Raw genomic sequence first — 26,859 nt, 5'->3', positions numbered from 1 at the left:
TTAAATTAACCAAAGTTCTTTTTAATTTACATCTGAAAAACATTGTCTACAGGAACCATTTAAAAAAATTATTGCCCCAACCACATAAAATTGAACATGAAAGTGTCAACCACAACATTTATCATGTACATTAAAGAGTAGTGCCTCCCACAGCAAGACATACAAATCCAAATAGTGCAACAGTCTACTTTTTCTATCATTTTTTTTAACAAACTATATTTGTCTTGAACAGCACAAATCATTTTGGATCAAATTCAAATACCTTAGAACTTATTTTATTTTATATTCAACCAAAGTTTACTGTGTTGCACCCCACACATACTACTCAGCAATCCAAACTTAACATAGACGTTACACAAGGGGGAAAGTCCCCATTCAATGAAGAAAACCTATCACATCAAAGCATTGAGTGTGCCATGATCTAATCAATGCCGTGATATAATCAATCACCATTTTTTCTTCATATACAAAGGAAGCATTAATTGCTACAAATAATTATAAATTGTGTCGCCTGATCAAAAGTTAAATTAATGTATTTCTGAGGCACAGACTTCCAATGGTGAGCCATTAATAAGTAGTACACACACCCAACCCAAGACCAAGTTAACAGTTTTGAAATGTACAAGATATAACAATCCAATACAGGATTCCCAACAAACTAGACAAGATAACAAACGTCCAGGTAGCCCATTGTGACTTTGCAGATAGGGTATGCCATTTTATTTTACAGTCTCTGTTTCCCAGTGGTGTAAAGTACTTAAATACTTTAAAGTACTACCTAAGTAGTTTTTTGGGGGTATCTGTACTTTACTTTACTCTTTATAATTTTGACTTTACTACATTCCTAAAGAAAATAATGTACTTTTTACTCCACACCTTTTCCCTGAAACCCAATAGTACTCTTTACATTTTGAATGCTTAGCCGGACAGGAAAATGGTCCAATTCATGCACTTATCAAGAGAACGCCCCTGGTCAACCCTACTGCCTCTGATCTGGCGGACTCATAGAACACATGCTTTGTTTGTTAATTATGTCTGAGTGTTGGAGTGTGCCCCTGGCTATCCATAAATTTAAAAAACAAGAAAAGGGTGCTGTCTGGTTTGATTAATATAAGGAATTTTAAATGATTTATCCTTTTACTTTTGATACTTAAGTATATATATTTTTAATTAACTTTTGTTACTTAAGTATATTTAAAATCAAATACTTTTAGACTTTTACTTAAGTAGAATTTCACTGGGTGACTTTCAACTTTTACTTGAGTCACTATCTTTAAAGGGATGACGATTGGGTATGACGATTGGGTACTTTTTCCACCACTGCTGTTTGCTCTTCTGGGGGACTGTGAGCATCTTGTTTCACTCCACAGTGCAGGTCTGTAGAATATAACCTTTGACCTAATTTGGTCCCATTGTCAGAGGGGTCACTTGCAAGATGCTGGACTAGCAAGACAACTATAAACCATACGGTCTAAACCATATAGACCATTAGATACTGGCCCAGTTGTCATTTAAAAAGGGGATTCAATTGCCTCTAGCTGTACTTTAGCCTGGTAGAATCCAAAAACATGCTACAAAGTTGCATGTTACGTAGTTGAATGTTACGTATTTGAATCCGCAGGTTACATATTTGAATCCGTAGGTTACATTGTTGAATCCTAAAACTTGCTAAAGTCAACAGTATACTGTATATTCTGCAGTTGATGGCTAAACTAGTCTAAAAAGATATCTACTGTGTAATAGTGTACGATTTATCACTACTGTATAATAAATAAATTAAATGTTTATCTTCTAGTATAGTATTCATCTGTTTGGCCTCAAATGTAATTTAATTAGATAAATATGTGTCCGACATATTTTATTGAGTCTAAGGCACAAAAAGATCCTCCTGTCATGCTCTGTAAAAATGTGACTTTCTCTCGTCAAGATATAAAAAAAAAAAATTAAAAGTGTTATGCAATGTTGCATCAGCCCTGTACTAAGAGGCATAACACCCCACAATGCACTGTTCATAGCGCTAACCTATCAAGCGCAGAGGTTGGTTACGTAGATTTCCTATTCCAACACAGCAGTTCACTGTCTAACAGTGTGTCTACTATAAGCAGATACAACACAAGTTAGCTATACCCTGACAAAAGTATAACATAATGTTAAGTAAAGATATTGTGTCAAAGTGAGTCCTGATTGATTCCTAATGTATGTATTTATGATGGATATAGGCTGTGAGCAGGGTCTTTTCTAATTGGACAAGTCCAGGTAGTTTCTTATTGGACAGTGTTTGTTATTGGACAAGTCCAGGTAGTCCTTTCCTCCCGTTTCAGTCCGTTTTCATCCATTTCAACACGACCCAGATGACATGAGACAGTAGAACATTTCCACTGTGCTGGTACAATGTTTCTCTCTCCCTGAGCTCCCTCACTGCTCAGCGTTTTCCATGTCTTCAGGCTTCTCCTGGTCTTTGTGGTCCTGCTCTGTGTCCTCCTCCTGGGGCTCGCCCTCCTCCTTCCCCCCGTTGACCTGGAACTTGTCATGTGTCCACTTGGGGCTGCTGTTGTCGGTGTGGTTGTTGGGTAAGCCAACGCTGGCCTTCCGGATAATGAAACGGCCCCTGCTGCCACGCAGGAAGTTCCCCCGTCCTCCACGTCCTCGGTTGTCCACCCACTTCCTCTCGCCCTCCCTGTCATCATGCTGAAGGAGAAATGGAAAGACAGGGAAGGGAGAAAGAGTTAATATCTTGAAGTGAGCTTGAAGGTAATACCATTGTTAGCAAGTTCAAAGGAGTTGTGAATTTGGTGAATTCACTGATTTGACTTGAGGAATGAATTCATTTGAGGATGGAATTTTATATATAGGCAAGAGGAAACAAAGATATAATTTATAATGGCATGGGTACAAACCTACCAAGTAGTATTTTCGGCTCTTGGGGGTGTACTCTGGGTCCCAGTCCTCATTCTTGGGGTGAACTGGTATGCCCATGTTAGCGGGATTACTGTTGGAATTGTTTCCCTGGTAATTTTCCCTGTTCCAGCCCCTTCCTCTTATTCTAAATTGCTGCAATATTAGTCAGACACAGAGAACCCAGATCATAAAAACAAGAAGACAATAATTATTGCACAAATTAAAATAACTATCCTTGAGTTTGATTTGCGGTAAAAATCTTTCCCAGTGCAAAGTCAAAGAAGAAAACAAACGTGCCATCACGACATATTTTTCTATTTTAAATGTTCTGTTTCAGGTTAGTTGTGGTTGTACTTTGTCTTGTTCTCTTGATGATTCTATTCTTTATTAGATCCTTTACTTTCCGAAATGAATATGAGTGCACGTCCATGAGCAGACTTACAAAGCCTCCGCGTCCTCGTCCCCTCTCCATGGGGCCGCCATAGTCCCCCCGAGGCCCCAGCCTGGCCTTGTTAAAGCCTTCGTCTTTGGGTTCAGGCTCCTCGTGGGGATAGTCTCCTCCCCTGTGAGATTCGGCAGATGAAGAGGAAGAGGAGGAGCGAGAGCGAGATTGCTTCTTCTTGTTTTTCCTGGAGGAAGAGGTGAAGGTTGAGGGACCAAAACCCCTTTTAAAAGTCAGTTTATTGTTATTGACATTTGGCTCCATTGCTTCTGTTGTTAGACCCTGGCTAGTTTTAGATATGAACAGAACTTGTAAAGTAAATGTTGTAAATAGAATGTAGCTAAAGTAAAGTAATTTTGATGCTTGTGATAGAGCAGTGGTTCTAAAAACTCTCCTCAGGGACCCTCAGACCTTTCCCAATTTTTTTGTAGTTCTGAACTAGCTCACCTGATTCACCTAGTCAAAGGCCTGATGATTAGTTGACAAATTGAATCAGGTGTGCTAGCTATGCAATAAATCAAATAAGTGGAACAGCTGGGGGCCCCGAGGAGAAGTTTGAGAACCACTGTTATAGAGTGTGAGTTGGTTGAACATACTTGGACTTCTTGTGGTGCTTGAAGGATTTCTCAGCGGACCTCTCCCTGCTAGCCTCTGGGGAGTCTCCTGAATCTCTCCCCCCATCCTGTTTATAATCACTCTTCCGGGTGGAATATTTTTTACGGCGCTCAATATCCAGACGAAGGTCCACTGAGTCACCCTTCATTTTTTTACCTTCGTCCTGTGCAGGTAAAAAGAAAAAGAACACAAGGATGTGGACATGCTATGGGTTAGCGTGGAGAAGTGATGTCAGTCTGCAGTCAGTCTTGTTTGCACACTGCATGCGAGGGGCCGGGAGAACTGTTACAAGACCATAAATAACCAACAAATTCTGGGAACTGCCCGTTTAACGGCTGCTGAGTTACATTTGACCGGCATAAGTGAAAACAGACCATTCTGGAACTACACTGAACAAAAATATAAACGCAACATTTAAAGTGTTGGTCCCATGTTTCATGAGCTGAAATAAAATATCCCAGAAATATTGTATACGCACAAAAAACGTATTTCTCTCAAATATTGTGCACGCATTTGTTTACATCCATGTTAGTGAGCATTTCTCCATTGCTGAGATACTCCATCCACCTGACAGGTGTGGCATATCAAGAAGCTGATTAAACAGCATGATCATTACACAGGTGCACCTTGTGCTTGTGCGGGGGACAATAAAAGGCCACTCTAAAATGTCACACAACACAATGCCACAAATGTCTCAAGTTTTGAAGGAGCGTGCAATTGGCAGGCTATTGCCAGAGAGTTGAATGTTCATTTCTCTACCATAAGCCACAACGTCATTTTAGAGAATTTGGCAGTACATCCAACCGGCCTCACAACCGCAGACCACGTGTAACCATGCCAGCCCAGGACCTCCACATCCAACTTCTTCACCTGCGGGATCGTCTGAGACCAGCCACCCGGACAGCTGATGAAAATGTTGGTTTGCACAACCAAAGAATTTCTGTACAAACTGTCAGAAACCATCTCAGGGATGCTCATCTGCGTGCTCGTTGTCCTCACCAGGTACTTAACCTGACTGCAATTCGGCGTCGTAACCGACTTCAGTAGGCAAATGCTCACCTTCGATGGCCACTGGCACGTTGGAGAATTGTGCTCTTCACGGAATAATCCCGGTTTCAACTGTACCGGGCAGATGGCAGAAGGCATGTATAGCGTCGTGTGGACGAGTGGTTTGCTGATGTCAACGTTGTGAACAGAGTGCCCCATGGTGACGGTGGGGTTATGGTATGGGCAGGCTTAAGCTATGGACAAAGAACACAACTGCATTTTATTGATGGCAATTTGAATGCACAGAGATACCTTGACGAGATCCTGAGGCCCGTTGTCGTACAATTCATCCGCCACCATCACCTCATTTTTACCATATTAATGCACAGCTACCTGTCGCAAGCATCTGTACACAATTCCTGGAAGCTGAAAATGTCTTCCCTGGAAACACATTTCATGAAGCTCCTGACAAACACTTATTGTGCTGACATTGCTTACAGAGGCAGTTTGGACTCGGGAGTGAGTGTTGCAACCTAGGACAGACAATTTTTACGGGCAACGTGCTTCAGCACTTGGCGGTCCCATTCTGTGAGCATGTGTGGCCTACCACTTTGCAGCTGAGCCGTTGTTGCTCATAAATGTTTCCATTTCACAATAACAGTACTTACAGTTGACCGGGGCAGCTCTAGCAGGGCATAAATTTGACAAACAGACTTTTTGGAAAGGTGGCATCCTATGACGGTGCCATGTTAAAAGTCACTGAGCTCTTCAGTAAGGTCATTATATTGTCAATGTTTGTCTATGTTGATTGTATGGCTGTGTGCTCGATTTTATATACCTGTCAGCAACTGGTGTGGCTGAAATAGCAGAATCAACTAATTTGAAGGGGTGTCCACATACTTTTGTATATACAGCTCTGGAAAAAATTAAGATAACACTGGTTTTACTATTTATAGGTATGTTTTTTAGGATAAAATGAAAATTTTTGTTTTATTCTATAAACTACTGACAACATTTCTCTCAAATTCCAAATAAAAATATTGTCATTTAGAGCATTTATTTGCAGAAAATGACAACTGGTCAAAATAACAAAAAAGATGCCGTGTTGTCAGACCTCAAATAATGCAAAGAAAATAAGTTCATATTCACTGTTAAACAACACAATACTAATGTTTTAACTTAGGAAGAGTTCAGAAATCTAGATTTGGTGGAATATCTCTAATTTTCAATCACAGCCTTCATGTGTCTTGGCATGCTCTCCACCAGTCTTTCACATTGATGTTGGGTGACTTTATGCCACTCCTGGCGCAAAAATTCAAGCAGCTCGTCTTTGTTTGACCATCCATCTTCCTCTTGATCACATTCCAGAGGTTTTCAATGGGGTTCAGGTCTGGATATTGGGCTGGCCATGACAGGGTCTTGATCTGGTGGTCCTCCAGCCACACCTTGATTGACCTGGCTGTGTGGCATGGAGCATTGTCCTGCTGGAAAAACCAATCCTCAGAGTTGGGGAACATTGTCAGAGCAGAAGGAAGCAAGTTTTCTTCCAGGACAACATTGTACGTGGCTTGATTCATGCGTCCTTCACAAAGACAAATCTGCCCGATTCCAGCCTTGCTGAAGCACCCCCAGATCATCACCAATCTTCCACCAAATTTCATAGTGGGTGCGAGACACTGTGGCTTGTAGGCCTCTCCAGGTCTCACACCCACTGTGACATTTGGTGGAGGATCGCTGATGATCTGGGGGTGCTTCAGCAAGGCTGGAATTGGGCAGATTTGTCTTTGTGATGGACCCTAGTCATGGCCAGCCCAATCTCCAGACCTGAACCCCATTGAAAACCTCTGGAAAGTGATCAAGAGGAAGATGGATGGTCACAAGCCATAAAACAAAGCTGAGCTGCTTGCATTTTTGTGCCAGGAGTGGCATAAAGTCACCAACATTCCAGAGTGTTTCAATGGGGTTCAGGTCTGGAGATTGGGCTGGCCATGACAAATCTTGAGAAGCCTACAAGCCATGATGATTTTCTGAACTCTTCCTAAGTTAAAACATTAGTATTGTGTTGTTTAACAGTGAATATGAACTTATTTTCTTTGCATAATTCGAGGTCTGACAACACGGCATCTTTTTTGTTATTTTGACCAGTTGTCATTTTCTGCAAATAAATGCTCTAAATTACAATATTTTTATTTGGAATTTGAGAGAAATGTTGTCAGTAGTTTATAGAATAAAACAAAAATGTTAATTTTACCCAAACACATACCTATAAATAGTAAAACCTGAGAAACTGATAAATTTGCAGTGGTCTTTTTTTTTGTTCTTTTTTTCCAGAGATGTATAGTGTATCTGTGACCAACAGATTCATATCTGTATTCCCAGTCATGTGAAATTCATAGATTAGGGCCTAATACATTTATTTAAATTGACTGATTTCCTTATATGAACTGTAACTCAGTAAAATCTTCTAAATTGTTGCATGTTGCGTTTATATTTTTGTTCAGTGTACTTTCCCAGGTTTGCACAACACAATGTTGAATCTCTGCGATACAACCGGACATAATGAGGTTACAAACTCCTGAAGGCTGAGTTCATTGACTTTCACGCTGTTTCATTCCCCTAAAATGTTTCCGTTTTGAAGAGAGTTCAACTTAGCCATACCGCAGAATGGTCTCAGTCCGATATCATCAAACGATCGAAGTTATAAGTAGGCCTAGAGACTGTATAAGCACTCTATAAGTACAACAGGTTTTGCTTTTGACTATATTTCCCCTTATTTGTTGAAGAATAATACTTACTATGACAATTGTTTAGAGTCCTTTGAATGGCTTGGACACAGGAGCAATTGGCCGTTTCCATTTCTGACCCCTCATGTTTTTCGACTCAATGGTCTCATGCGGGCTTGTACCCACAGTATAACCAAATCATCATACGTGGAGGGGGAGTATATAACACACAACAAATTCAATGTGCCTCGTTTTGCATTTGCTTTGCTTTTAGACGTTATGCATCTCCCTTCAAAGACAAGCACAGGCTTAGACGGAGAACGCAGTCTAAAGGTGGATGGCTGGCTCACTCGCTCGCTTGCTGTTGTTTTGTCAGTTTTCCAAAATACTTCATATTTCAAAAATGTTCAGTCACCTTGTAACTGCCATCCCCGGAGCTTTTCATCCCCTCAAACAGTTGAGAGTGTTTCTTAAAAGCACTGGGAGAAACATCAATTCTCCTGCAAGAGAGAAATACACAAGGTCTAACTTTGCCACAGCTCAGGCTGCAAACATAACACAAGGAAGGGATTACTCTAAAACATTTTAGGTCAGTGCTGTTCAGATGAGGACTGAAATGACTGCAATGAATTACTCTTAGTTTCAAGTCTGTGCTGCTCAGGTGAGGACTGAAATGACTGCAATGAATTACTCTTAGTTTCAAGTGTGTTCTGCTCAGGTGAGGACTGAAATGACTGCAATGAATTACTCTTAGTTTCAAGTCTGTGCTGCTCAGGTGAGGACTGAAATGACTGCAATGAATTCATCTTAGTTTCAAGTCTGTGCTGCTCAGATGAGGACTGAAATGACTGCAATGAATTCATCTTAGTTTCAAGTCTGTGCTGCCCACGTGAGGACTGAAATGAATTCATCTTATTTTCAGTGATGATCAGATGAGGACTAACATTAATAGTCTACGAGCGATGTATAGATGTAACTCCAGGATATCACATAGCAAACAAGACCACCATTGAACCTGCACTGAATGACAAAAGGTAAGATAAATACCTGTGCAAGTTTTGATAAAACTAGAGGTGATGCCACAGCACACTGAAGGTGAGATGGTCACTCAGAAGGAGACTCTACCTGTGTATCTCTGGGCTCTTTCTTGGCTTCATAATTTCTTTTTGCGCAGCTCTTCTTTGGTACACGGCAAATCGCTCATTTAGAGTAATTCCGTTGGATGGAAAGTGTTGTGCTGTAATCAACAGGAACCAGAACTTGTGTTACACAACAGATATGACCGTACATTCTGTGCCAATGCACTTTCCCATTACTTAAATTCATAAGTTACATAGCTTGTGACCATAAAAACTATATTTTCAGCTACTGCATTAAAGATTATATATATATTTAAATGGGATTGTATTAGCCACATAAGGTCATAAAAGGTATAATAACTATGAAAATGTGTCATAGCAAAGAAAACAATTTTCGGAAAATTTCTCGAAAGCTATTTAAATTACATAACATTTGTGCCTGAAAAACGACTGTTTTTTCAGTGTACAGCAATATTTTTCCATAATCATTCCCACACAGGATTACATTGCATGGCAGGGCTAGAGAGGCATACTGGCCAAGCTATTTCACAAGCGCTTGGCAACCCTTTTCAGTTTGAACTATCAATTGATATACTGTATAGGCTATATAAACCTTTTGATATCGCAATTGCACCTTAACTTGCACCTGTGTTAAAGCACAGCTAGCAGAGAGACTGGTCAGTTGCAAAAGATCAGAGAGGAGAGAGGTCAGTCACCTTTTATGTAGTGGACAATGGTGACAATGTGCTGTGCAAACAGCTCTGAGGGACTCCTTTGTAACTGTGTGGCCTGAGTGTGCTGGAAGATAGAGCGAAACTCCTGCTCCTTTTTAGTAGGATGCACAAGATCCCGTGATAGCCTTCGCTCACCAACCATAACACCAGAGGAGCTGGGGAAGAGACAAAACAACAACAAAAACATTTCATTTGATGTTTCACCTTTGCCCTTTTTGGCAAAAATAAACAGAGAACAAAGTGAATGGGATCTTTCTCATGAGACTTTTATAAACAACGCTTGAAAGATTGAATCGGGAGAGGTAATTTCATTATCTCAATTGTCTTAGCACACATCTTAATTCATTTTGATAAAGCTCATGGTTTCATAGAACTATGACTCAAAGGGGCTATAAACCAAGGTCCAGGCCTGAGCCAAAGAGTGTGTCTCATGATTTATGGCTTCCTGCTAATGGAGATTGAAACCTATCCAAGGCGATAAGGCATCAGAGTCTCTATGTGAATCTATTTGATGATGGTGCATACTGCTTACCTTGCCACGTCACCTCTGAGGGAATCCATTCTGACACTGAACTCCGCTCCTCTTTTCTCAGAGGCCCTTGGGGGAGAGTCCTCCCCCCTAACCATGAACATCTCCCGGTCAGAGTTCCTCCGTGGTGCGGGTATGGGGGACGGGCTGGAGGCAGCTTTCTCCATCCTCCTGTCTTTGCTGACGTTCTCCGGGGAGAAGCCTCTGAGCATGCCCGCTATGGCCTCTCTCTTGGCCAAGGCCGCAGCTATGGCTGTGGCCTTCTCCTGCTTCCGGCTGCGGTAAATCTCCTCCGCCATGGCATCAAGATCATCGTCTTTGGCAGCCGCCTGCAAGTAGGCCAGGTCCTCCCACTTGCCGAAGCGCTCCTCAAATAGCTCCCTGGCTGAGAGGGTGACCTTGCTCTTGGGCTTGGGCGACCCGCCGTCCTCCCGGTCACGCTCTTTGCGGAGCACCTTGGGACGGGGCTTGGGTATCATCTCCTCGTCCTCTTCCTCGCCATCGCAGGAAAAGAAAGGGGAGGCTTTCAAGAAGCTGTTCAACGACACATTCCCCTCATCGTCAAAGTCTTCCCTGTACTTGTACTTCTCGTTCTCCCCTTTGTCGGGCTCTCTGTCAAAGATGCCCCCAGAGGCCTTCATGCCATTCCCTTTCTCTCGCTCCACATCCCCATCATTGGTTTCCATCTCTCTGCCATTCTCCCAACCAGACTGCTTTTTCTTATGATTGTGCTCTTCCAAGAACCTAGACAATGGCGAAGAGAGAAAGAGAAACAACTGTGTTAAAATGCATCTTGGACAACTGTTCAGGTGAGTACCCTGCAACTTAATTACAAAACAATGTGAAAGAAATAAGGACGCTTGTCAATGGTGTAGGTAAAAATCCCATTGATTGTGGAGGACTTAGGGTAATGGATGATACAGTTATAAACATAGAATATGACGGCCAGCAAAAGATCTCCCCTCTTCAAAGGCCCAAGCCATGAGGGATTTGTCATGGTTAGTGCAGCGTTGACTGGCCAAGAAAACACACACGTCTCAAAACTCCCAAGGGTCCGTAATGCCTTCTCAACTTACAAACTCCTGTTTCAGCATGCTATGATGACCACCACTTCCCTATGGGCTTAGGTCCAAGGAAAAATACCAGGGACAAATTATTCTATGTGGATTCTATGTGGTGCATGACACATTGGGAAAGAACCATGAATTCTAATAACAAATAAAAGACTCTCAGAGAAAGAGTCCTAGACTCATACAATTGGCACGTTACAACTACCCACTAACCACACTAAATAAAAGGTTTAAAAAAACATGACAGATATTTCCTAGCTTTGAAAAGGGTCTTTGACCAAAATGTTGACAATAATCGTGTGCTACAATGTGAACTTTGGGGCAGTAAATTCCTGCACCAAAAAATGAGAAAAATAAGGTATTGTGTGTTAACCTTTCATTTCTAAAGATATTTCATAAGTGGCAAAGAGAAAAGGAGAAAAATATTTGTATTACCTTTTGAACACTGAGGAGATAGCTGCTTTATCTCCTGCCAGGTTGTCGTCTTTAGAGAAGAAGCCAAAGCCAGAGAACACAGGTGTGGGGCTTTTCTGAGAAGGGCTTTTGGTGGAAGGTGAACTGCCCACTGTCTGTATCTGCCATGAGGGGGCACCATTGGAATTGGAGCCATTAGCGTTAGTGCTTTTAGGAGAGGGACTAGACTGGGTCGAAGCTGGGGCGCCCTGACCAATGATAACAGCTGAGCGCACCTGAGGACTTGACCCCTTGGGGCTGGTGCTGTTGCTGTGATCCGTCACGCCCTGCCAGTTAGCCTTGGGCTTGTCCCCATCGGCGCTCCCATCAGGCCCTGCAGACCCCCCTGTAATCTCCACGGGCTCGCCATCTCCTCCTCCTCCTCCTTTCTTCTGGACCTCCTTGGAGGCAGAGCGCTCCTCCTTGACATCCTTAGAGTTCTGCGTGGCCAACCCAGAGCCCAACCTGCGTGTGGGAGAGGAGGAATGTGAGGAAGAGGAGTGGCGGGAGCGCCGGGATCGGGGCGAGGAAGAGCGGTCCGAGACCTTGGAGTGGCTGTGGGAACGAGGGCTACCCGAGCGCTTTTTAGGGGTACGAGATCGTCCCCGTCTCGGGCTGTGGGGGTGTTGCTGCTGCTGTTGTTGCTGCTGCTGTTGGGGGTGCTGCCTGTAGTTCTGCCAGTTATTGGGGCGGTAGTTGTTGTTGTAGCCACCTCCCCCACCCCTCTGGAAGCGCCCCCGTGGGAAGTAGCCACGCCCTCGGCCTCTGAAGTAGTAGGGCCTCCGGAAGCCTCGGTGGTAGCCCCGGAACTCGCGATTATTATTCTGGTACTCCCTTGGGTAGTTCCGCTCTCGGTTATTGTGGGATGGAGAATGAGATCTGGAGCGCGAGCGAGTGCGGGACCTAGAGCTTTGAAGGTGGGAGAAAGAGAGAAGGGAGAGAGAGATGAAAGGGAGGGAAGACAAAGAAAAGATGACTGATTACACATTTCCATTGTATAAAACTCATTAGAAAAAAGTGCTTTGAGGAAAAAGGTGTGCAATGCTGTTTTTCTCAAGACTATAAACAACCTTATATTATGAGCAATTAATTTGTTTGTGTTGCTTATGAAAGTGATGCTGTCCTCCTTCCAAAACCTTTGAAACAATTAGGCCAACACATTTTGTTTTCAAGTTCACATTCCCATGAGAAATGTGATGGGTCTACAGCTTAAATTCAAATGATTTCTGGTTACAGGAAAAAATTTAAAAAGTGACAGATACTCATGTACTTAGCAGTTGTGTTTTTGTAAAGTATATCATAATCCCATGTACAGGTAATGACATGGCACACTGTGATGCGTATGTGTGCATCTGACAAATATATTAACAGAGGTAGCAAACCACATCTTAACATTTAACTGCTGGGAAGTGGAAATACATGGGTGCACAATGGAGCAATGGAGAAAAACAGACTTCTCGATTCGTCTAGAGACATGGCTGTGAGGTTTACCCAGTCCACATGGTGGCTCCATAGCACCATGGACACTAAAGCATAACAGAGGTAGCCTTCAGTGCCACTAGACAAGTTTCCCCAGTTTCTAAACAATCTATCGCCTCTGTAAGTATTAAGATTTTGTTGACACATATGGTCCATCTTAGCTACAGTAAAGAAAACAATCTCATTTTAAAGAGGATACATCTCTGAAACGTCTCATATATCAACACGGTCCAACAATAAATTGCCTGGAAAATAATCAGAATAATAATAACATATGAGTTAAAAGTCATTAAAATCTCAAACTGCTCAGCAGCTTTGCACTGCAGTCAATACCCCTGTGCAGGCAAAGATGGATAACTTTCACAAATAACAATGAGAAATCCAAACTACAGTCAGCATTAGAGAAAAATACCTAAAATGACATCACTTAGACTAAAAGCACACAAAATCGAAACAGAAAACCACCATTGACAGAACAATCTAGTACTTCTAAATAAGACCCATCTGGAAACTTTTGAAGTAAATAACAAAGCCCTGTGGTACTACTCACCCCGTGTGTTTTTTCATTGGAATAAAGAGTGAGCAGAGAAAGTAGTGCACCGAGCAGCATTGCACACTCACATTGAGAGCAAGACAATCTGCATCTCTTATGCTGAGCACTAGTGGAAAGAGGCGGTCACATGGGCCATATGGGAAAAATGTCTACTCTAATCCTTCAAAGCAAAAGGAGGGGGCTAGGCTTGCCAATTACCCTGGCTGGCCAGCCTGCCCAGAAACCTAGGCTAAAAGGAGCAATTCAGTCAGTCAGCAACTATATACAGGGATTTAGGACAGCTAAAATCACAGTTTTATGAATGAAATGGTCTAATATTACATAATACAGCATGTACAGCATTTTCAAACCAAACAATGTAGGCTATCTTTGCATTGGATTTACATTTCACTTCAAATGCTTCCCTGTGGCTCAGTTGGTAGAGCATGGTGTGTGCAACGCCAGGGTTGTGGGTTTGATTCCCATGGGGGGCCAGTACAAAAAAAATGCATGAAATGAAATGTATGCATTCACTACTGTAAGTCGCTCTGGATAAGAGCGTCTGCTAAATGACTAAAATGTAAATGCTAAAGATTTGTGACTACATGGAGTACTTTTGATGAAGGAACATTTCATGGAATGCTTACATCTAAAATAAGTCATGTTTGTGCATGTGTGCCGTCTTGTATTGCGAGAGGGTTACATTTCACACACTGTAAACAGTGATAGGCCAATCCAGGTCCAGCATTGACTTTTAGGTTCAAGCCATCTCTTTTCTGAACTCACAGAACTCAAGACCATGGCTTAATAGTGCCATGCCATGCAGTGCCACTCCACGGAAAAGAGCTGCCATGCACTCCATTTTAATAGACACCAAACAATTCTGCCAGCAGCAAGAGTGGCCGGTGGCGTCACACTCAAACCACAGTTTCCCTTGCAAATTAACAACATTGCAGCCGACTGACAGATAACCCACACCCCTGCCAAGGAATTTCCATTTAGGCCTACTAAGCAACATAGTAAAAGCACCAGGTAGATGTTGAACATGTAGCCTACTAAGGAATGGCAATATCGTAGTAAGGGAAAGGGGATACCTAGTCAGTTGTACTGAATGCATTCAACTGAAATGTGTCTTCCGCATTTAACCCAACCCCTCTGAATCAGAGAGGTGCGGGTGATGCAAATAATTCTGAAATGTTTCTGGTGCAAGTCAAAGGTCTGTGTAGTAGTGGGAGAGCTCATTACAATAACCAAGTACCAAGTCTCACTGAGGCAAGTATGCCATCACAGCACCAGAGCTCTTTCCCACACACATTCATTTCCTTTGTATAAAGTGCACCAGACCCTGGGTAAGGCCCGTAACCAATAGAAAGCTGTTGTCGCTCTGCAGTTAATATGAGCGCCAACTCACCATAAAACACAGGAAGTGCATGGGTTTTGAGGCAGGAAATCAAAAGATGTATGCTTTAGCACCACTGCAACCCCTTCTAAGCACACTCAAATATTACGCCATGGACATCTGCAGAAAGAATGGCGTGTCAGCTATGACATGACACCTTGACTTTGAAAAAATCTATTTTGGTTATTGAACTACAGTAAGTGAAGTGGATTTACACTCATTAACAGAATTGCGTTAAAGGAATTGCATCATGGGTCTCTGATCTGGATATGAATGTCCTTCTCTTCATGGTGGTGTATTCTAAATAGGTACACAAAGGTAGAAATATGCAGTATCCTCCTTTGCATATTTGGGTATTATTTTACACACTGGCTATTATTTTAATGAGCTCAGCCACCAAACAAGACCCTGTTTGGTTGGTCCGGACCGGACCAAATCTGAACGAATCATAGATGTCTATGTTTCACAAGTTTGGACATCAAAGTACAGCACAGTAGAGCATAGTACAGTACAGCACAGTAGAGCTCAGCAGAGTACAGTGGAGTACAGTACAGCACAGTAGAGCTCAGTAGAGTATAGTAGAGCACAGCACAATAGAGTAGGATTCAGTGAAGTACAATAGAGTTCAGTACAGTAGAGTATATTAAAGTAGAATAGAATTCAGCACAGTACAGTAGAATTCAGTACAGTAGAGTAGAATTCAGTTCCGTACAGTATTCAGAACTGTACAGTTCAGTACAGTGTACTCAACTCTAGTGTGGTCTACTGTGTAATGTACTGAACTCAACTCCACTCTATTCTAGAGTACAGAACTATACACTGCTTTTCTTTACTTTACTGTACTGTGCTCTACGTACTGTAATGTACTGTGCTTTCAAAATTTTTGAAACATAGATATCTATGACTGGTTCAGATTTGGTCCGATCTGGGCCAAATGAAGGCCGGTCCTGACGTTTGTAGACGTTGAAATCAAGGCTAGGGCGGACTGACCAAATGTCAACTAACTTTCAACGTCCATGGACGTCCGGTATCGGTCTGTGCTCAGTGGATGAGGATGCTGCTGGTTACAGTAAATGGAAAGAGAGGGGGCTCATGGGTAAGTGTCAGTAAGAGCCGTGAGAGGTGACATTAATTGGAGGTAGAGAAGGAGAGAGGGAGGATTGTCCGACTCTTCACACTCTTGCTTTGACCACCAGACGACAGAAATAGAAAGGAAACCGTTATCAGCTGAACATAACCATATTCCAGTGGAAGGGAGGACAGTAGCAGGTGACCCACTTGTGGTTTGTGAGTACTAAGATTTCCCATTTTAGCCTATTAAATAGCAGAAATCCCGTTACAGATCTTTATGAAATTGTGTTACCGATTTATATTCACTTAATAATTCATAAACAAAATGTATATTAGTAAAAACACTATAACTAATTGATAGGTCTACCTTTACTTTTGGTAACTTTCATTATCCTCTCTCCTCATGAGGGTCAGAAATGAGAAAATATCTTAAAGATATGTGGGATTTTGGTAACAGAATTTCAAGGCACAAGGCAATGTTTGTTAAACTTACAGAAGGCAGAAAAAATGTTAAGTGTTGATATAATTTGGCAGGGGTCTTTAATTCAACATTATTGTGATTTTATATAAGAATAAATCAAAGCCTTTGCTTATTCCATCTTTAAATGACATGCAGCTTATAAAGGCTTCCTAAAGCCTTCATAAACACTACATAAATGTGTAACAAATCATCTAAGGGAAAGGGGGGTACATAGTCAGTTGCACAACTGAATGCTTTCAATTGAAATGTGTCTCTCTGAATCAGAGAGGTGTGGGGGGCTACCATAATCGACATCCATGTTGTCATCGCCCGGGGAACAGTGGGTTAACTGCCTTGCTCAGGGGCAGAACAACAGATTTGTACCTTGCCAGCTCGGGGATTCGATCCAGCAACTTTTCGGTTACTGGCCCAACGCTCTAACCACTAGGCTACCTGCCGATCTATAACTATATGTCATGCTTTATAAAGGGTTCATAAATGTGGCATAACTGTGTGACATAACCACCAATGTCAAATGTGACATAACCCACTATGTCAAATATGACATAAACCTGTGCTTTATAAAAGGTGGCATAAGCACAGCTTAATAAAGGTCGTATATATCATATTAAATTGAGGCTTCACAAAGCATTTATAACCTGTCAAGCATCTCGGTAGAGCACTGCAATGCCAGGATAGTGGTTTTGATTCCCGGGGCCAGCCATACATAAAAATGTATTCACGCATGACTATCATTTTCATTAGAATCATCTGCAAAATGTTATATATTACATTTTTCTAAAACATTTCTAGGATGGCCCAACTTCTTAACAAAATGCAGTCAGTCACAGCAAAAAAAATATTGGTGTGGCCTTTTAAAATCAGTTTGATTTTTTTGCCGAATTACATTTTCTCAGTTTAGTCTTTCCAGGTTTCGGATTTTCCCAATATCTTCAGGTTTTACCTTAGTTTTTCACACATTTTTAACAGAAAAACAACAACATTTGATTTTCTGTGTCCACAACAATGCTCAAACCAAATCAGGGGATGAGTTTTGAGGTCTGTGAGAAATATAAGAAACTTCGATTTTTTTCGTGTAGTTGCCCTTTAATTCAGCGCTCATTTAATTGCACATGTGATGATTATGTATTCCATATACAGTGATTTGCATTGTGACCGCCAATGGAATGGGTGGAGTAAAAGGCCAGCAACACTCCGTATTATTCAGAGCCCGATGAAATGACATCGTATATACAGTGCCAGTCAAACGTTTGGACACACCTACTCATTCAAGGGTTTTTCTTTATCTTTTACTATTTTCTACGTTGTAGAATAATAGTGAAGACATCAAAACTATGAAATAGCATCATTGTCACAGCTGTTGTAGAAAGGAGCGGACCAAAGTGCAGCATGTGTGTCATTCCACATATTATTTTCACTGTGAAACTTTGCAATACATACACAAAAAAACTGAACGAACAAAAACAACAAACCGTGACGCAGAGTAGAAACATACACTAACTCAGAAACAATCTCCCACAAAACCAGGTGGAAAAAAACCCTACTTAAGTATGATCTCCAATTAGAGACAACGAGGACCAGCTGCCTCTAATTGGAGATCATCCCAAACAAAACTAAACTAGAAAACCCCCCTGTCACGCCCTGACCTACTCTACCATAGAAAATAACAGCTTTCTAAGGTCAGGACGTGACAATCATGTAGTAACCAAAAAAGTGTTAAACAAATCAAAATATATTTTATATTTGAGATTCTTCAATTTAGCCACTCTTTGCCTTGATGACAGCTTTGCACACTCATGGCAATCTCTCAACCAGTTTCATGAGGAATGCTTTTGCAACAGTCTTGAAGCTGGTTGAGAGAATACCAAGCGTGTGCAAAGCTGTCGTCAAGGCTATTTGAAGAATCTGAAATATAAAATATATTTTGATTTGTTAAACCCTTTTTTGGTTAGTACATGATTCCATATGTGTTATTTCATAGTTTTGATCTCTTCACTATTATCCTACAATGTAGAAAATAGTAAAAAATTAAGAAAAACCCTTGAATGAGTAAGTTGTTCTAAAACTTTTGACCAGTAGTGTATGTGTTAGGAATGACCAAAGGTGTCTGACTTTATAGTAAGTACAGTGTCATATGATATAAGACATTTATGCATGTGTTATACATTTCAAAATGTTTCTGACTTTAAATTAAGTAAAGAACCATGTGATATAGAATATTTATGTATGTGTCAAGAATGACCGAAGATGTCTCACTTCAAATGAAGTATTACAGGACACTACATAAAGTGTCAATAAATAGGTTATTAACATTCTGCTGATTTATGAAGGTTATCTCATGATCCACAGGTTACTGTAGGGTGTGAGGTATTTAAATGGGTTGATGGACCTGCAAAGCTTTTGTGTGTGTCAAAGCCAAGATGATTTGGAGTAGTCCAACCTGTGACTACCGCACCAGGTATTACTCTACTGTTCCCATGCTGGAGACCAGGGCTTGATTACAACCTGTTACAATGGTGCCAACATTTTGTGGCTGATCTTTCAGTGGGGGAGTGGGTGAATGTGTCAAAGACCTGATGGACGCAACACCGCACGGTATGGCTCGTTTTTGTTGTGTGTGTGTGTTTGTGCACTGAGGAACATGTAAGTTGGTTGCAGAAGAAAGACACTTTCAATTTATTTAGGTTGGGGGCTTTCATCAAGGTAAGTGTTTCTTGGTGTAGCATCACCACCAAGCTACTGCACACACAGCACATATAAGCCTGGGATATCAACCATTCAAAGTTGGCCTTAGTGGGAGTGCCAATATAATTCTAAAGGAGTGACCTTACTGAATAAAGTATTTGTCATTGTCACTAGCTAACACAGTAAAAAAAAAAAGGATTATTGCTAAACCCTGACCACTTCCACAATGTATCTTCTTAAAATTTCAATTTAAATCTAACCATAACTAATAAAAGCCAAGTTTGATGTGTTGGTCCTCCAGAACTTCCACACATTTGGGTTGAAGGGTCTGCGAATGAGATTAGGTGTAATGTGACTAACATTACTTTACTTTAGAGCGTAATCCAATCCTTCGACCCAACATGTCACCCTTTATAAAGCACATGGTTATATCACATTGGACATAGTTGGTTATGTCACATTTGACATTGGTGATTATGTCACATAGTTATGTCACATGTATGACCCTCTATAAAGCATGACATACGGTTATAGATACTTTGTAACACATTTATGACTGAGCTTTCATTTGACATGCTCCTATGAACTTCACATGTTGGTGATGACAAATGAAACATGTCATGCATTGAGGCCCAAACATAGCATGCATAGTCCACACATAACTGTTAGAGGTCAGCAACCAATCAGGAGCATTTAAAACCTTTGACTAATCTACATAGCAAAAACCTTTGTTGGGTCAAAAGCATTTCTTACAGTCTATGTGTAGCATATCTGTCAAGACGCGGTCAGCAAGTCTTATCTCATTTCGATTTGTTTTCCATATACACAGAAAGATGGAAAAAAATCTTTCTCAGAAAAAGTGTTACCTCCCCTCTTGTTTCTGTTTCAAAATCTTCTTCAGGCTCTCTACCCATGTAATGACCTTTTACAGAAAAAAAATACTTCATAAGTCCTTATAAGGTGGAATATGTTGGTTCATCCCTCTTAACCTGTTTATAGACAATTTATAGACAAAATAATATGACTTCCTAACAATGTCCTCGTTTGAGGTGGTCCGTAATATGTAAGTAAGTAAGTTAGCTAAGTTACAGTAAGTTACATTGTTAGCCACCTGTAGCGATGTTTCCTAGATCTGGATCGTGAGCTGCTTCTGGAGCGAGATCTGGACCACGACCCAGAGTGGGACCGAGACTTGGACGCTGACTTCGTTGCCTTGGACATCACTGCAGGCAACCTCGTTGAAACGACAGCCTGTCAGACAAACAGAGGGGAGTCATGAGTGATCATGAGCATCTATTCAATTTCAACATTTCACCCACATGTTCCATAGGCCCACATAGGCAACATTGAATAAGTAGAACAAGGAAAATTTGAATCAGCTAAAGTGCTGGTCATAGGATTAATAACAATGATTGACTATTATAACATTTTTGTCATCTGAAACCATTGCGTACAAAAACTGATATTCTTCAAAGAGACCTACTACATAGGAGATACCCACAATGTAATACAACTTAACAAGATAAAGGATTCTTCACATATTTGAAGATGTAGAGCAAAGTGACTGTCAAATAGTACAAGTGGCCGAATCTGTAAATCATGTGACCGAAGTGTCAGGTGGCAAACTACAACCAGACGACTAGGCCGCTGAATGATTATCTACAGTCACTGCAGAAACAGAGGGATTAAGATAAAGAGCTGTGACTCGAGAAAACCATGACAACAATCCCTCCAAGAGATATAAAGCATTCAAGAGATGCCATACTTCAGAAAAGCTTCTGTGCAAAAAATGTGCAGTGAAGCAGCTTTAAAAGAGGTGCATAAAAGCTACTACCGTACACTAACTACTGCTGCCAAAAAAACTGTTGGAGAACAGTGTGGATACTGCAGGTGCAAGTAACATAACCAGTTTCATGTAGTCAGTCATTTGCATTAAGGAATCAGTTTCATTCCAGTGATGGGACTGAACTTCTGACTTTTATTGGTCCCAAGAAAAGATGAGGAACCTTACACTAAGCGTCACGGCTGTCTAAAGGAGCAGACCAAAGTGCAGCGTGGTTGTAGTTCCACATTTTATTAAATCTGTGAAACTTTGCAATACATAAATAACTAAATTGACAAAACAACAAACCGTGACGCAGAGAGAAACAAACACTACTCAAAATATAATCACCCACAAAACCCAGGAAGAAAAACCCCCTACTTATATATGATCTCCAATCAGAGGCAACGAGGACCAGCTGCCTCCAATTGGAGATCAACCCCAAAAAACAACAACATAGAAATAGAAAACTTAGAACACAAAACCTAGAAATAGAAAACAAGAAAACCAACCAAACACCCCCTGTCACGCCCTGACCCATCTACTTTAGAAAATGACCTCTTACAAGGGTCAGGATGTGACACTAAGTCTGCTTGAGTCTAGACTTCACTATAATGGGATAGATGCATTCTAGGCTCGAGCCTCTATACACACGTTATATATCCAGTAACAAATGGAACAATCACCTTACATTCCACTAGTCTGTCACATTGTCCCTAATTATTGTGCTAGTCTAAGAATGGTGGATGGGAATGTTTGTTCTCTCAAGAGAGAAATCCTTATAGCCAGCTGTTCAAAAATAGACTAATGGCAGCTTTCAGCAAAGATAAAAGAGGAAAGAGTAGGGGTTGTTTCACTACTTACCAAACACCCATCAATGTCATTGTTAGACAGCATTCTATGTTATCTAGCCGGCACAGTCATACTGAAAACTCATTAATCATTCCAATATTTAATAGTATTACAACCCTGTTTGGTTCACGTGTAGATGATTTTAGAACCACTTTACGTGCAAAGGTGGAAAAGAAAAAGAGAGAAGGAATATGAGGAGTGACATCGAAGGCTTTATGGACACGATGGACCAATGAAGAAATAATAACATACACGACTGATGTTTATAACACGTTTATAACATACAAATCAGTCTCAGCACTAAATGGAATGTAATAGAAAATGACAGCCAACATTTACAGGCCAGGGGCGTTGCTATATCATCATTAAACAGGACAGGACAAGATGGCGCCGACAGACACGGTCGCCCTGTTTCTAGCTCCTAGACAACTTTGCAGTATTTTTGTTGTCGTTGCAGACCACATTACCTCCCAAGATAATATTTTTTGGTCATCCTAACTGCAGTGTATATATGTGCGTATAGTTTCATATTGCTAGGTATTATTACTGCACTGTTGGAGCTGCACCTGCGATAACATCTGCAAATATGTGTACGCGACCAATAAACCTTGATTTGATTATACAAAGTTACAAGACATTACTGGAGAGCTTTATAAGATTCACAGACTGAACAGCTGGGCTGCCAATAAAGAAGAGGTCACTCTGGCTCGGCTTGAATGTCAACGATGTGTGAAAAACACTCTTAGAAATAAACGAATTGAAAGGATAACAGTCATATGGTGCCAGACCAGCAAGTGGATTGGCTCGTGAGAGTTGAGAAGATGATCTGATTATTGGGCCTAATGCGACTGCCAATCAGTGGCCGGAAAATGTCCATTCTTGAATAGCACAATCAGTGCCTGACATGTTCCTTACCCCTGTGGAGGGTAAATACGATTCCTTAAGGGGATTCTGGCTATATTCTGAGAATGATTCATATGATACAGCAGATGAGGTTATTCAGTCTATGGACACTCTCCATGGCATATGATCTTCGGTCTAAGTGAGCAGGGATCAAAACATTTATTTTTCATTTTGAAAAGCATCTGAGGGGGGATGCCGTGAAGAGGAAATTGCAGACTAAACATTGGGAGGACTTCAAAAACGGTGCACCGGCATCAAGCAGCACATGTTAGTCGCAGAGTATATCCCTGCTACTATTTTAGTGAGTATTGAAATGGATCCCTCCTCCTGCTACTCCTCTATGGTGCTCCTTCCCTCGCTTTTCTTCATTGCAGACTGCGCTTGTTATTTTTGGCTTCCAGGGCTAATTTCCTGAAGGCACTGGAATATACTTTTTTGCTTACCGGGCACATTTCATGACTGGCATTCAGAGCGTGCTCCCGTATCCACATTTGGAAAAATAAAGGGAAACTAAACCCTGGTCAACAGATGGTATGGCATATTATGAAATTAGACATTTTGCCAAGTACTCTCTGCAGAAGACCTTTATCACCTAGTCATACACAGTTGATTTAATAGCTGTAGACTATAGCTCGGTAGCTGTATAACTGCATATACTGTAATACCAAGAATATGTTTAAAACTCATTAAACAAACAAGAAAAACATCTGTTTTTCTCGGGACTGGTTTCATACGGCTGAGAATAAACCTTTCTGAAAGCTCTCAAATAACTGTCAAATGAAACTAAACAGGATGAGGGCCATAACTTTTGCATTCATCCACTAGGTAACTAGAGTATAATCACTTCCTTCACTTAATTTTGTGTAACTGGTTTATCTTACTGGTAAAACCGTATAGCGCATTGCAGGGGCCAAAACTGGGCAAACTGGGCATTCACTAGGTAACTAGTGTATCATGTATCATCATCTTTAACTTAAATAGATGCTCCCCTGAACTGTGTGTGACTGGTTTATCCTACTGGTAAAACGGCAAGGATATGTGTAGCCCATTCCAGTTGTAGTTAACTGTAACTTAATAAGTAATAAGTGTCTGTAAAGTGTGACGAATCGTGGGTCCATTTCAGTCAGAGAACAGTGACCCACTTCCAACTGATAACCAGAGGCAGCTGCCTGTCTCTTCCTAACAGAGTGTGCTCCCCAGCCTATTCACTAGGATTTAAACATCCAAAAGGCTATGACAAGCATCTACACTAATTATGTACCCTCCACTGACAGACACACACAAACACACCCACAGGGCCCCTGGTGCAGAGTGACAGCTGCTCAAACCCGGTCACCTGTTTATTTAAGGGCAAAAGTTGTTTGCGAACAATGGTTGGGCAACTCGATACAGCAGCAAGAGTATAAACAGACACACTTCGCTCAATCAACTACACTATCATTAAGACCTGGATGCCTCAGAAGCAGCTGGAATCACATTTGGCATCTATATGGACCACTGAGAAAACACGCGCCACAGCAACTGTCACTGATGTTGTCTTTGGTTACCAAAATGGACCAGAAATGTGGGCATCATTGTTAGGGTGTCAGAGTTTTCCCTCAAGACGTGGCTTTATAGAGGCAGTTCATGGATTGCCAAGCGGACTCTGCCGCTGGAGTCCAGATACACTGTGTCGCTTCCTTCCATACGGTTCCATGGATAATTATTATGTTTCTTAAAGTTGCCTTATTACCAAATAAGCCCATTGTAACTTGATTTAGGCCTATTAATAAATGGCACTCTCAGATAAGAATTAATTCAACCATGACTGCGTCATTGTGATTTTCTGCAGCAAACTCAACACTGACCAAAGCTGACAAACCAACGTTGAATTGGACAACGCAACAATAATCACTAAAACCATACAACAACAAAAACTCGCTCAATAACTGAAAGGCTGAGAAAAGTAATGTGCTTTATTTTCTCAGAGTGAGAAAATACAGGGCCCCATAGCAGTGTGTTCTCACTAAAAGTTCAGTGTCTGTCTACGTGAGACAGAGTGTCTGTTGGGTGCAACCGCAACAGCGAGTTCACATCCACTCCCACCAATGGAGTAGGATCCATGTGCGATACATATAATCACTCTTTGTTGCTACTTGTGACTTCTTAAAAACCTCCTCAGTCAGCACTATAATCAGTAAGTTTATTTCTTGGTCTGCTGTAAATAGGTGAAAAGTTAATATGTAGCTATGTGAGCTTTTGATTTACACAACTGTTGTCCTGAAAATACATAGTAGAAAATGACTGAGGCATCCTCAAATCGTGAGGATGTGCGTCTTAACTTGCTGCTATCAAGATGGAACTCAACAGCGAAAGGTCCTCTCTATTTTGGTCCGTTGTGAACAGCATGGCAAATGGCAAACTATCATCCCTTATTTCAGCAACGTGGTTAGATGATGTATATGTTAGGTCTTGCCTATTGACAGACATTTGCATTCAAATGTAGGCTAAAGCTGTAGATATCCGGCGTATTTGGTCAACTTTCAGTGGTAGCCATTCTACCGGGGCCAAAGTCGTTACATTCACACACAAGTGACGTTACCCCAGAGTTGGCAGTGTCAAAAACTCCATATCAAATTGTCGACTTCTCCTGTGAACATTTTGGACTGTCTGAAAAGAAATGTCACGTAAATTGTGAATCCTGTGAAGAGACAACACCCTGTAGATACAACACCCTCTAGATTCAACACCCTGTAGATACAACACCCTGTCGATACAACACCCTGTCGATACAACACCCTGTCGATACAACACCCTGTAGATTCAACACCCTGTAGATTCAACACCCTGTAGATTCAACACCCTGTAGATACAACACCCTGTAGATACAACACCCTGTGGATACAACACCCTGTGGATACAACACCCTGTCGATACAACACCCTGACACTGGAGTGCCAGTTACAGGAGTATCCTCAAATGCACACCATACAGAATTCACAGCATCAACTGTAGGCTAGTCAACAACAGAGCATACATACTGTGAAAGACCACAAGGCCGATTACTGTAAATCCCATTGCTTTACAACGATCCCCATGAACAGCAAATAGAAAAGTTATTCTTAGTAAATAAACAAAAGTGACAGTACAGTACAGCTTCTTTGATATAGGGACCTGTGTCAGGATACCAGTGGGAAAGTGGTTACGCCTTTCTTATCTGTGTACATTTCAACAGATATTATTTGCACTACAAGAACAATAAGCCAGGATCCATGGCACACTGCAACAGGATATGATGTAGTGATTATTTATGTAAAGGGTGGCACAATCAACCCTGTCCCATTTTTTGCTCATAAATCATTTGAAATTATAATTGGGGGGGGGGGGTGAACAATGAATGGGGTTTGCACTATGTAACTGATGCATTTATGAAGAAAGCTGGATAGCTCACTGGCTGACTGAACTGAAGCTCTAGCATTGCTGATCAATCAATCGACAACAAGGAATGCATTTAAAGTGACATCGAGCTGTCGACTTTCTGTAGCTTGAGAGATGGTGTCAAAGAAATCCCAGAGAAATGCAAACATAACATTGCTACCGAGACGTTAGTCTATGTAATAGTAACTACACTGTATCATGCCATGAGAATAACCTCACATGTGATACATTATACCATATATAGTAGCTGGTGGGGATACAAGGACATACTAGAGCAAGGACAGACAGGCTATAGCTTACCTCCGACGTTTCTGTTTTTTTTCACGCTCCTCTGACGGGTACGGTCGTATAGCTTCTTGGGTGACAGCAGGCGGAGGATCCGTTGCTGTCACACTGTCAACCAAATAATTTTGAATGATAGGTTGCAATCCGAATAAACAGGCCAGTTGAGCTAACTTTGGCTACTGTGTGTCAAGCATCGTATAGACCGAAGAAATGTGCGGGAATGACGTTTATCAGCTCGTTCAACGAGCCTTTCATCAGATCCGTTTCGTATTCATGTCACATTAAATAGCTAGAGCAGTTGTGATGAGACACTGCGCTGTGCGCTCACGAGGAATGAATTCAAAGTGGAGAAATTATCGGAGGACGCATACAATATGAAGCTATAGTACTGGCTACAGTAGAG

General features: G+C 41.3%; 1 protein-coding gene across 6 annotated transcripts; it reads right to left on the bottom strand.

Annotated features, from left to right (window-relative positions):
• LOC106583094 (thyroid hormone receptor-associated protein 3) lies at window positions 1-26,859 on the bottom strand. 6 transcript variants are annotated; one of them, XM_014166905.2, is made up of 11 exons: window positions 26,472-26,858; window positions 20,289-20,428; window positions 11,513-12,439; window positions 10,011-10,751; window positions 9,461-9,633; window positions 8,791-8,902; window positions 8,081-8,165; window positions 3,937-4,118; window positions 3,341-3,563; window positions 2,902-3,051; window positions 1-2,688 (listed from the first exon to the last, which is right to left on the bottom strand). In XM_014166905.2, the coding sequence occupies exons 2-11, from the start codon at window positions 20,396-20,398 to the stop codon at window positions 2,416-2,418; spliced, it is 2,976 nt and encodes a 991-aa protein (XP_014022380.2). In that variant the 5' UTR covers window positions 20,399-20,428; window positions 26,472-26,858; the 3' UTR covers window positions 1-2,415. The 6 variants fall into 6 exon arrangements, with proteins under 6 accessions (XP_014022380.2, XP_014022389.2, XP_014022397.2 ...); XM_014166914.2 differs by having other exon boundaries at window positions 11,513-12,433; XM_014166922.2 differs by having other exon boundaries at window positions 3,341-3,527; window positions 26,472-26,857.

Source organism: Salmo salar, chromosome ssa02 (assembly GCF_905237065.1).
Source record: "Salmo salar chromosome ssa02, Ssal_v3.1, whole genome shotgun sequence".
Taxonomy (NCBI): Eukaryota; Metazoa; Chordata; class Actinopteri; order Salmoniformes; family Salmonidae; genus Salmo; species Salmo salar.
Note: the sequence above shows the minus strand (reverse complement) of the source record. Positions and strands in the feature narration are given on the sequence as shown.

Coding starts and splice junctions, on each gene's coding strand:
- LOC106583094 (XM_014166905.2), bottom strand. CDS start 20,398: ATGTCCAAGGCAACGAAGTCAGCGTCCAAGTCTCGGTCCCACTCTGGG. Junction 9,634..10,010: donor CTCAGAGGTGACGTGGCAAG/GTAAGCAGTATG, acceptor TCTCTTCCCCAG/CTCCTCTGGTGTTATGGTTG. Junction 8,903..9,460: donor CATTGTCCACTACATAAAAG/GTGACTGACCTC, acceptor TGTTGATTACAG/CACAACACTTTCCATCCAAC.